Source organism: Arvicanthis niloticus, chromosome 22 (genome assembly GCF_011762505.2).
Source record: "Arvicanthis niloticus isolate mArvNil1 chromosome 22, mArvNil1.pat.X, whole genome shotgun sequence".
Classification (NCBI taxonomy): domain Eukaryota; kingdom Metazoa; phylum Chordata; class Mammalia; order Rodentia; family Muridae; genus Arvicanthis; species Arvicanthis niloticus.
The window spans coordinates 13,216,267-13,229,228 of NC_133429.1; the positions used below are offsets into that span (position 1 = coordinate 13,216,267).

The window sequence follows — 12,962 nt, forward strand, 5'->3', positions numbered from 1 at the left end:
TGGAAGAAATTCCGGGAAAGACCTGGGGTGAACATGATCTGGACACACTGTATAAAATTCTCCATGAATAAAAAGTACTAAATGCCTACTGTGTACCAAACTTCGTTCTTGAGAACACAGAGGTAAACAACAGATGTAATTCTTGCCTTCCCAATGGTTCTAACAGTCTGGTAAAGATAACACCTATTCTCATGGAATCCTGGGAAGGCCCAGTTTTACCTGTTTTGTGTCATACACCCAAGGATCTTGAATGCCACGTCTGTCTTATTTTCTCTCCCATAGCAGGCAGGTGCTAACACTGATGTTCGTTAGAGGTAAACAGTCACACACAGCTTCAGTTTCTCCTGTGCTTTTGTAATACGTGAAGTAATTTAAAGTGACATAAGAAAACGGAGAGGAAACCATAAAAGGCAACTTTAATTGATATGTATTTTGAGGTTATATCTCCAATCAGCACTTGAATTGTTCTCACCTAATGTAGAAGGATAGAAATACATTATCTTTGCATTATTCCTTCCAGATTGTGGATTTTCTACATTAAAAGTGTAGATACTGCAAAACCACTTAATATCTGTTCTTTGCTTTCATATTTACTCAAAAAGGTTTTAAATGTTCCTAATATCTTCTAAAATATCATAAAATACATTTACATTTATATTACTTACACTTATAAAAACTTCGGAGAACATAAAATTTCATTTGTGATTTTGGATTTTATTCTTAGAAACAGTACAGGAAATATATACTGCATTTTAATAATTGCTCTGGTCATAAAAGAACATTAAAGAAGGATTTCAAATACATTTATGTTGCATCAAAGTATGACCCTGAAACAGGACTATGGGGGAAGGAAGTTCAAAATTCTATTATCAGTGACTTTCTATAAACAGTGTTGGTGTGTCCTATAGAATTTGACTTTAATAACCAATCATTTCTATTATCTCAAAGATAATCAGCCACGAGTCTGGTCTGGTCTTTCTGAAACAATATTTAGAAACAATACAATAAAAATGCTTAAAATAACATAAGATGTAAAATGCTTCTTAATTTATCAGTTTCATATATGCAATTTCCAACATGGGTCAAATAATCAAAACACAGTGAGAATACACCAAAAAAGAGCAAACGGAGACTAGTTTATGTTGACATTTTAATACTTAAGAAAAATATAAGTTAAATTGGACACAAATACTGCTGGCACAAAACAACAATTTAAAAAACAACAGAATATATACAAATCCAAACTGACATAGAGTTGGTAGGAAACTTGGGTGTAAGATTACATCACCACCTTTATTAGCTCCTCTTAAGGAAGTAACAGATTTCAAATTAGACAAACCTAAAAAAGACTGCAGAAGAAATTATTTTCTCCAAACTAATCCTTTATCCATTAAGAACTACAAGGTCAAGCTGGATGTGGTAGCTGAAACCTGCAAACCCAATACTCAGGAGGCTGAGGCAGGAGGATTGCTGTGAACTCAAGGCCAGCCTGGGCTGCTTTAGAGAATGCCAGGCAAGCTGTAGCTGCATAAGGAGACCCTGTGGAGATGACAAGTCAATGCCACTAATTCTCCAAGCATATAGAAGGCACTCTCTTCAAACACTTAACGTGAAGCTCAGGGTAAAAGTGACCATCTCACTTTCCTGTTTGGTTTTATACAATTACACATTAGTAAATTATTACAAAAAAAAAAAAAACATCTTATTTTTAAGAAACCATACATTGCATCTTCTAGGTACATCAGCATTTTATGCTTAATATTTGGTTTATTGAATATTAAACACAAAAAGACCTTATGAAATTCACACTATTAGTAAAAAGAAAGGAGTGCAACTGCAATATAATTTTTTTTAAAAACTGCGGCAGAAATTCACCAGCTCCTTTAGAAAATATCAAAATATATTAAAAGATATTTATCTTTTTTTAATTTGTGAGGGAAAGGTTTTTTTTTTTTAGATTTATTTATTTATTGCGTGTATGGATGTTTTGTTACATGTATGTATGTGTACAATATGCATGCCTGGTGCCTGTGGAAGCCAGAAGCGGGCATCAGATATCCTGAAACAAGAGTTCTGGATGCTTGGGAGCCACCCTGGGAGTGCTGGAAATAGAACTCAGGTCCTCTGCAAGAACACCAAGTGTTCCTAATTGCTGAGCCTTCTCTCTAGTCCCATGGAACTAAATTACTTATTCACATTAAGCCTGTGTCTAGGGAAGACAAAGTACACAGAAAGAGAAGTTCACCCTACATGACGATAGTTGGAGAAACTCTGCTGAAGAGCAGACAAAAAAAAAAAAAAAAAAAAAAAAAACTCTTTATTTTAAATAAATAATTCTAAAGTTAATTCTGGAATTAGTGCCAGGTGTCTGGGAGTATCTTTATTCTTGATCACCCAGCACAAAAGATAATGTTTATAAAACTGTTCAATCTACTGAGTCACGGACTCCATCTGCCTAGAGCATAATTTATATTTTTCTTTTAATTCTCAGAAGTTACTGATCTGGAAATAGTTTTACGGTCCTCTGTTCGAGGGAAGAGCCTCTCTAAAGGGACAATTCTTCTCTTTGAACGGCATGTTAGACATTCCTGGTTACTAGAAGTGTTCCTGCCATCTCTTGAGTACTGGAGGTGCTTTCAAAGACATAAACATTGCCATTCGTGATGCTCGGAACCGAAGGAAGTTTGGGAAGGCTTCGGTGGCTTTCTGTTGTAAGCTATCCTGAGTAGATCTTTGATTCTACGTATACCTCTCAGTATACGTAAAGATCACTGGATTTTGACACAAGGTTCCCTTGCTGTAGGTCTAGAGAACGCTAGCAGCCAGCTACTCACTCGCTTAATGGTGGCACATCTGTGTAAACTGTTTTGTTTGCATTAGAAACCATATCTGAAGGGGCTGGAGAGGAAGCTCAGTGGCAGTGCTTATCTGTCAACCCGAGATACCCCAGAACAGGAGCCTCAGCATCACCAAGAAAGGAAAGGAAGAGAAAGAGGATGGAAAGGAAATTTAAAGGGAGGGTATCAGAATTATTTAAAAAAAAAAAAAATCAAAGTGCCAATTTTTTTCTTTGAGACATATCTCCAGTACATAGCTGAAGATGACCTTGAATTCCTGATTGTTCTGCCTCTGTTTTCCAATCGATGGAATTACAAGCATGCACCACTTAGACCTGTTTTTCTCCCCAAAAACTTATGATAACTAGTAATACCACAGTCACTTGAAACACCCTTAAAAGTTCCCAAAGTACATTAATAAACTTTAAATAGTGACACATCTGTACATGAATCATTTACAAGTATCCCTGCGGGTGGAAGGAGTTTATGTTGTCATTACATCCTCTGGATATTCCTGAAGAGAACCTGCCTACAGAACAGAAGACACCACACACAGTATCTGCTGGGCACTGGACAACTGAGCACAACACGGCTTTACTAATGAAGATGAACAGACTTTGGAGACTCTAATTAAAATCAATAGTGTGCTATCAAAACAAATACAAGTCACCTGATGGGATGTGTGCATTGTATCAATCTAAGGCTCTCTTTATAACATCTTGATTTTTTTTTTGTATGTGTCAATATATGTGGTGTGCATGCATTCACTTATGTGTGTGTGTACACGTGTGCAGGTACGTATGTGAGGGTCAGTACATAGAGAGACCAGATATTGACTTTGGGTGTCTTCCTTCTTTACTAAGGTGTAGGGTCTCTCAAAAGAGCTGGATCTCATCTATTGGCTTGTCTAGGCAGCCAGCTTGTCCCAGGAGATCCTGTCTTTTCCTCCTGAGTGCTGGAACTACATCAAGCCCACCAAGATTTCTATGTAGGTATGGGGACCCAAACTCCAGTCCCCATGACTGCACTAGACGTGATTTATCCATTGAGCCACCCCCCCATCCCTTTTAATTTTAGATCATTAAAACCTAATTCTGGTATCAAGACATTATTTTAATAAAAAATTTTATCTGTACACATAGAAAATGCATATTTAAAATATTTTAATACGCTAAAAGCTATTAAATGTTTCCCCGTCACAATGCATAGACTTCATCTAAAAATATAAGATACAAAGTGTCTAGATTACTATATGTATATTTTAAAAACTTAACTCTTAACTAAATTTCAGCTTATGATTCAATAAGTTAACTTACTTGATTGAGTTTTTTTAAATTCTTTTTTATCAAAAATATTGGTTACAAAGTGATACCAATATTAATAAAAGCCCAGTTTAAAAAAAAAAAAGTCCCTTCTGATATGGGAAGGTTATAGAGATTTAAATAATAAGAATTCCACTTAATCCAGAATAATATCAAAGTAAGCAGCAGGAGCCATTGGTAGGTAGGATTGCTGGGCCAGGGTTCCTGACCAATAAATTAACCTAGGTGCCTATTACAGCACATTTTAAAACCTTGCTAGGTGTTACTACGTACCCCTGCCTCAGCCTTCGGACCTGGGACTATAGGCACACACTAACACCAAGCAACCATTGCTTTGTGACTGAGCACAGTAACTAGTGTTTAAGAGCATCAGAGCTGCTATTCGCAGACAACCTCCATAGTTACCATCTATTCACAAATATACTGACAATAGTTAAAATTCTAGTAGTGTTCTTGGACTTTTACATTTCCCTCCAACAGCAGACATTAGCAAGATGGTACAGATCAAAACTCAGACATCTGTCCATTAATACACAAAATGCACGAGTCCTTTCCCTGACCCGGCTTTGTGCCATCTTGACCCCATGTCTGCAGCTCTCCAGACAAATAGGAAGATCTTTGGTGATCCTTGTGGATCGCCAGCCATTGATCACCCTGATTTGTTGAAACCATACAGGTGTATTTATTTTCTAGGCTTCTTACTTCCAGTCATAACAAAGTAATGGTCACCCTCGTCCTTTTTCTTGGCAGTAGGCATTTTATCTCCACTGTCTGCTCCCTTACCAGATGAGGGTGGGTTCCTGGAGGAAGTTGCTGGCTTGCTGCTTTTGGGAGGCCCTTTAGCTGAGTATTGGCCCTTCATGGCGGTCTTTGCTGACTTTGAGACAGTTTCTGTCTTGGTAGCAGATTGGGGAACAGTCACAATAGACAGTGGGGTACGGCCAGGAGACTTTGAAGAGCCAGGTTCCGGATTCTGGCAGACACCTTTACTCTGAGGTTGCTTTTTGGCAACTGAAACTGTATTCTTACCTTTCAATTCCTGAGTAGCTTTTGCAGAGGACCCTGAACACACAGAAGCTGGATTATTTAAGTTCAATGTAGACTGAAGTCTTTGTGCCGAGGTGGCCCCTGACTTCAGAGTTCTATCAGGTGGCTGAGAATGAGAATGTGTCCCTAGACCTATGGCTCTGGTTTTAGAACTGGGTTTTGTCACCTTTGCAGGTGGCTGGGAAGGAGGAAGGTTAGGCCTTCCATGCACAGTTCCTTTAGGTAGTTTTGGGCACTTGGATGATAAATTTATACGTGACTCGTCCTTGGAAGAAAGATGATTGTGTTTCAAATGCTTTGGTTCAATTTTTCCAGATTTACTTGGTAAAAGTCTAGATTTAGATAGATCTCTTGAATTCTGGGCTGGAATAGCCTTGGTCTGAGCAACCTTGGGGAAGGTGACACATTTTCTCGCCGACTCTGATGCACACTGCACAGTGCTTGGTTTAGCCCCCGGATTCAGAGAAGCCAGGGAAGATGATACACTGTTGGAAGGAACATTCGCCTTTTTTGCCACGCCCTTCAAAGATGTGACCTTGGGATGTGGAAATGTCGATGGGGAATCTGGACGTTTAGGGCGGGTGGACGGGGAAGCCAGATCACCTTTTACTGATGATGCAGGCAGACGTGCACCTGGCGGGCGTACCTGTTTCTCCTTGATCTTCGGAACACTCGATGGTGTGCCAGGTTTTAAATTTTGTTTCTGAAACATATTAACTGCTGACAAAGGGTTCATTTCTGGAGGCTGAGGTGTTCTGGCAGGAGAATCTGGCACACTTTCATTAGAAACTCCTTTTTGAAATGCTAAAATTTTTTGTTCTAGTGTAGCAAACTGCAGTATTCGACAGGGGTCATACTTCAGCAAAAATCCTTGCAGAGTATCCCAGCCTCCACCAACGCGGACCATAACATGTTTTCCATGAAGCATCTGCCCCAAAATGAAAATAAAAAAGTCAACAGTGAAACTGTGAGGTTTGTAGCTTCAGTCTGTTCATAATCATGATTTGCATCTGCTATGACCTGGGAAACTCCAAGCATTGGCCAACAGCCTTGTTTCAAACTGAGAGTCTCTTTTTTGGTACTAAAATAATAAGTTTAGCATTAGATTATACAACTAATAATAAAAGCCCTTCATTGTGTAATACAAATATTTACAAATAATTTGTATCCTAAAATCCACACAATTAATATAGAAAACTGAAATAACAATATTGTTTCATGGATTGAGTACTGAAAGAAGGAAAGGAGACAGAAAAGCCTCATGGTAGACAAAAAAGTAATTAGAACAACTAAAACTTGTATTTTAAATTTAGAAGTTATAGTCTATCAATTTCATCTTTAAAACCCTCGTGTAAGGCTGGAAAGATGGCTCAGTGGTTAAGAGCACCACTGATTGCTCTTTCAGAGGCTCTGAGTTCAAGTCCTAGCAACTACAGGGCGGCTCACAACTACCTATAATAGGATCTGACGTTCTCTTCTGGTGTGTCTGAAGACAGCAACAATGTACTCATATACATAAAAAATAAATAAAATTTTAAAAACAAACCACTTACATAAAGTTATCCTTGTAGATAAGAATGGCTCTGAGAGATTAAGAAATTTGTGGCTAGCCTCAAACCCCCAAGGCTGCCCCCACACGAGTACTTTTGTGGGGATAAAACAAACCCTGGCTCTGCCAATGTAGACCAGGCTGGATTTTAAGCCACTGTCCACTCAGCTGGTAGATCTTCATATCTATATGAGCTCAGCTTTAAATTTTAGCTCTAAGTCTGTGTGCCTCATATTTATGACATAGTTAAGTGCTGCTTACTCTTGGCCCTAATCAAAGAATGCCCTCTCTGGAGCGAGTGGTGGTGAACACAGCAGATTCATGGCCTCAGAGAGTGCCAAGTCTACGTAATGGATATAGCATTCCCTCTGAGGTTCAGGAAATAGTTTGGAAGAAGGGGTGGAAAGGGTGTAAGAGATGACGGGAAGAAAGGCTGAGAAATTCCTTCTTCTGGGTGAGACACAGCCATTGCGGTAATAAACTCCTAGCAGATGTGGATGGCTGCACTAAGCCTGGGCCCATCAATCAGGCATGGAGGAGGGGTTTAGGGAACTCCCTTTCTCTCCTTGCTGACTATCTGCTAAGAATGGAAACCGGAAGACCCCACAGTCACTATCCTCAAGTCTCTCTTCTGGTTGGCTAGTTAATGTTAACAGCCAACTAACCCACTTATATTTGCTATTGGTTGCCTCAGGGAGAAGAGGAATTGCCTTCAATTGGATACCCATTGATGAGCCCTGCCAGGCCCCACGGTCCTAACCAAACTAAGTCAGAAAACAAACCCAAAAGCCATAAAGATAGGAAGGGACTGGAAGGGAAGATGAAACTGAGTTGACCGGGATGAGGGGCAATAACAAGAGAATGGAGAACGATCAGAACACATTATGCACGTGTGAAGCTTACAGAACACTAATTAGAAGACAGAAAGTGAATTGGGGTTTCTCTATGAGTTGGATGCAGGGTGGGAACGTGAGGCTTCTGTGTGAACTGGAGATGTGGATGGTGGAATTGCTGTGTTCCTGAATCGAGAGAAAACAGCTCTTGAATTATAGCCAAAGTAGAAAAATACCAAACAGGTGACATTTTAATGTCTTATCAACAAAAGGGAGAAGTAACCGACAGCAGATGGGACAAAGGAAGGCCATAACATGGGTCTTCTCGCCACGCTGCTGTGTGACCTAAGACAGTGACCTTATGCGTCCTCCTGAAAGCATTCTCATCACGGATGGTAATATTTCTGTTTATTTTCTGACTACTAATACTGATCGTAATGGACATACTAGTTTGTTCATTTCTTCTTAGGGAGTTGACGGAAAATTATTCCATTTAAGAAAATCTGAAAAATGCAGTAAATTCCCAGAAGCATGTGCAAGTATTCTTAATTCTATTCAATGTTTAAACAGTCTCAGCTGTCTTCTAGTTAGTTACTTGAGTGTTAAACACAACTACCCAACCTTACTTAAAATTCCTGGATAAAAATCAAGCATACTGTATTTTTCCTGCACAGGGAAATTCTTCCATCACTAGCCCCTCTATTCTAATTTGTTTTACAAGGTAAAGGGGAATCAAAGGAGGTTGGTAAATAATGAGCCTAGTTCCCAGACAAATCTGTAACCAGCAGACTTACCCTTATAAAGAGAATTTTCTCCCCCAGCCGGTACCGCCCTTCAGATAAGTATTCAATAGAAAATCGGTGAGAGCAGCTACAAGGAGGGTCCTCGGCAATGTGTTTAACCTACGGTTAAACGTAAGTGTCAACACTCAGTGCTTCCTAGGGAAAAGTTCTATTAAAACTTAAAATGCAAGGCTGTTTGATAGGAAAATGAATCTCATGGATAAAAATTTAAAGCCAGTTCAGCTATATAATGTCTCTTCTCCATTCCTTGCTAACAGATTTTGAAATCAGACACAGCTAGAGCAGCAACAACGGCTAGTCGTGATGAGGGCTAGGCCTCCCCCTCTTAGACCAACTGAAAGCAAGGTTGACATCATAAACACTGAAGGGCTGTAAACGGATAGGACAGGTCAACTCGAAACACACTTGCTGGTCTCTGGAGAGCATGAGCTCGGCATTCAGTTTGAATTGTTTTAAGCCCTAAATAATTACACTTGCCTCGAATCAAAAACCATCTAGTCCAATACAGGCTAAGTAGGAGTTCTCACTTTTCCATTAAGGCAATGCTAAATTAATAACCTGGAAATGCCTAGATCTGTTCCAAGTTCCTGCTAAAGTAAGCAGAGACGTATGTCTATATGCTCAGGACTGGGTAAAACTCTTAATATCTCAATTCGAGAAGCGTGAAGAAATTGAAGGGGAAAAAAAAAAACCTTCTCTCCCTCAACGATCTTTTCCGGTTTATTAAGAATTTCAAACATGTATATATATTGTGACCACATCTGCCTCCAACTCCCTTATTTCAACTCCTGCCCAATACTTCTTCACGTCCCCTCCTCTTGGATAATCCACTGAGCACACTCAGTGCTGCCTACACAAGCAGCTGCAGGCTCGTCTGGTCATGGGCAACCTACACAGGGCCACACACCTGAAGACATCCGACTCTCCCTCCCCCAACACCTATAAAATGCCAAGCGCTTCTGAGTTAGGGGTGGGACCTGATGACCCCATTCATGCCGACTGGCTTGATCCTGTCGTGCAGGTCTTATCCAGACAACCAACTACTGGGCTCACGAGCACATCAGTACTATTTGACAGTACTCCTCCATGCCCTGCATCTCTCACAGTCTTTGGATGACCTTCCTTTCCTTAATGGTCCCTGAACCCTCGGAAAGTGGCAAAATTATAGTAGCTAGGAAAAGAGATTCAGTAATTCTATATTTTGTATTTTAAAATATGGTTAAGTGAAAAAACATTATATATCTGCCTCTAAGACAAATTATTGGATTTTCTCCTCATAGTTAAAAAAAAAAAAAAAAAAAAAAAAAAAAAAGCACACTTGGCATGCTGGTGCCCATCTTTAATTCCAGCATTCAGGAGGAAGGGACTGGATAGTTCCAATTGTTTGCGGCCAGCCTTGTCTACATACTGTGCTCCAGGCCAGCCAGGGCGGCAGAGTGAGACCCCATCTCAAAACAACAAAAAAGGTCATACCTATTTTCACAATTACGTATCATACTAAAAATATCATAATATATTCATTTAATTGAACTTAATCCTAATGTTTTAAACATCCTCTTCGGATACATCCAATTTAGCTGTGCACTAAGAGATATTTATGATTGCCTTAATTATCTACCAAAAATAAATGAACAATTACGGATTCAGATTCTATTTCCATATGATGTTCGCTTAAAAAGCCGATGTGCTGGTAAACAACTGGGGCTGTTCCCTGTGAGTCCCGACAGAGTTGCCCTGGCTCACAGCCTGGGTGTGTTTGCACAGTGTGCGTCCACGTCCACGTCCAGCACACTCGAAACAAGAGCCTGAAACCAGGTAAAGCTGACAACTCCTAGAACATACTTACACATTAGGCAACCAAGGTAACTTGACGGGCGGCATTTCTTTTAGCCACTGCATTCTCTAAAACTTTCGTAAGTTTATAAAATTTCACATTCAATTTGCATATTCAATAGGCTCCAGCACAACGAACCAAATAGCAACTGTCCTATATGCTAAATATGAATCCAGGATATCTGCATACCACGTGCATGTGTGCATGTACAGGTGGCCATTGAATGTACATACTGAAAGAAGTACGTTCAGTTGTAGGTCTCACAATAAGAATTCAGGTCTGTATCCCTTGTTTCCCCTGATTAGAATATCCAAAGCAGAGCTTACATTTGGCAATCTGACGCTGTCACTGCCAGCAGCCATCCCTAGCAGAGTCTACACAGGGTAATGTGCTGTGGATAACAATGTTTTTCTAGATCTACTTAGTGCATAATTAACAGCGCTGAGGAAATAGCTAAAGAAAACAGTCTACAATGAAACTGCCTTACTTTCATCTCATGCCCATTTTTTCCACATATACATATTTTTCATAAAATCGGCATTTTCTCCCTGCCACATAACTGTCATAGAGATCACATAAAAATGATCCGTCTGTGACAATACTGAATCCTAATTTATCAAGCCTTTGCCCTCTTGGAGGGTTTTTATATTACTCAATTTTTCCTCATTATAAATAATAGTATAATAAACAGTTTTATTTTTTACTAAACTCCGTTATAATAAAAATGAAAAGAGTATGTGTGCTGTTCTTAATATCTATTTTCACAATTATATATTAGTTTTCATTAGCAATAGTAATTCCTAAGTATAGTTTCACCACAATTTATACAGCTTTCAGTTTTTCAACTTTTAAAACTTTTGCTATTGGAACAAAATGGAATTTTGTTGCTATCTTAATCTTATTTCCTTAATTACTAAATGTCAACATTATACTTTCTTCTTGTATGAATACAGTCCCCGCACATCTGCCCACTGAAAGTGTTTTTTCCTATTAAGTATACTGTCTTCACATAATAAATTATATCAAAATTTTTTCATTTAACAAAATGTATTTCGGTTTCCTTTGTTAATTATCATTCTTTAAGGCTTCATGAAGATTTAAGTAATTTGTATTTGCTATGTTAGTTCTGCTTCCCATTCTGATATTTATAACCATCAAATGTATCAATAAGATAGTATAGGTAAATACTTTTGAGCTAATAAAAACTTTTTCAAATGACATTCTTGATCTGTCTTACAAGGTAATCTGAATATTCTATTTTCTTTTGGGTGTATATATGTGTGTGTATCAGTGTGATATATGTGTTTTGTATGTCGGTCTGTATAATGCGAGTGTAGATGCATGCGTAAACCCATATATGTGGGGGCAAGAAGTCTACATCAAGCATGTCTTCTCTTCTTCCTCCTCCTCCCCCTCTTCTTCCTCCTCCTTTTTCTTTTTCTGAGCTCATCAATTGGCTCATCAATTGCTGGGCCAGCGAGCTCCAGCAGACAGGATTGCTGGGCCAGCGAGCTCCAGCAGACAGAATGCCTGTGCCCGCTACCTCCCACCCCCACAGCACTGAGGTGACACACACATGCCTCCACAGCTAGTTTTTACTTGGGTGCTGCAGATCTGAGCTCAGTCTCTGACACTTGTGCAGCAGGCCCTCTACCAACTGCTCGCCAGGTCCCAAGTGATTTCTCAAATAAATTATATTAAACAAGGAAAGAAACATTATTATTTATAACTAACAATATTCTTATTGTCAAATAACTTCCTACACTAAACTTTTCTTTAAAAAGCTACAAATCTAGTTATTCTAAATTACAGTCAGCAGAAAATGTTTGATATTCCGCCCACCTCCATCACTTATACTAGAGTCACTGAAGAAGATTTAGAACCTAAAGGAATGATGCTGTTAATTTCTACAGAAGGAGCAGGTACTGTTGAGAAAACCATCACAACACAGCCTGTCATATAACAATTCTGAATACTGTCTCTTAGGGACAATGTTCAGAAAGACCCATCAGTTTGTCCTTGCAGCTTTTCTGCCTTCTCCGTCCCCTCTGCATCTGGGTACCATTCACTTAACCTTGCCACTTAACCTTGGATCTGTTTCTCCCTCACGATCCTTGAATAAGTCCCGTCAATTCTACTTCCTAAACATGGCTAATACTTATTCATTTGCTCCATTGCTCTCACCTTTGTGTCCAAATTCAACCTCTCATCATCTCACACTTGGGCAAGTATATAAAACAAATGCAATATATGACCAAGAAAGCAATCCTTGATTATTTACAATCCAGATTATAATGCCACCATATTTACAAAGAAAAAAAAAAAAAAACCCAAATTTTTCTCTTGTGGCCTTTTCCTGTCATTCTTTGAGTATACATCTATTCTTCACACACACATATAGAACCCAGAGAGTGAAGTAACTTGGATATATTCTAAATAGAAACCATTTTCTTTTATACTCGGTATTTCCAGTAGCAATTTAAAAATACACAAAATTATAAAACGTCACCTGGCACAGTCCAAAAAGCACAGTGGTTACTTACAGCTTCATGTAGTTCTTCTTGCTGACAGCAGGATTTGGGGATGCTGATGGACTCTTCAAGCCCCGAGGCATTAAGCAAGGTCTCTTCCAACTCAATTTCTTTCTCAAGTTTTACTAATACTGGTGGCTCAATTCCATATCTGAAAGCAAGCCAGGAAATCTGATCATTCAGTGTGCACCCAACTACACCTCTGC

At 39.1% G+C, this 12,962-nt stretch overlaps 1 protein-coding gene across 4 annotated transcripts in view; it reads right to left on the reverse strand.

Annotated features, from left to right (window-relative positions):
- Window positions 1-699: 699 nt before the first annotated feature.
- The window catches only part of Gas2l3 (growth arrest specific 2 like 3), a 35,724-nt gene continuing 23,461 nt past the window's right edge, over window positions 700-12,962 (reverse strand). For all 4 annotated transcript variants that reach the window (XM_076919935.1, XM_076919936.1, XM_076919937.1 and 1 more), the window contains 3 exons: window positions 12,769-12,907; window positions 8,383-8,490; window positions 700-6,134 (listed from right to left, as the gene is read on the reverse strand). In XM_076919935.1, coding sequence (XP_076776050.1) covers window positions 4,842-6,134; window positions 8,383-8,490; window positions 12,769-12,907 — 1,540 coding nt within the window. In that variant the 3' untranslated portion in view covers window positions 700-4,841. The remainder of the gene's footprint in view (window positions 6,135-8,382; window positions 8,491-12,768; window positions 12,908-12,962) is intronic.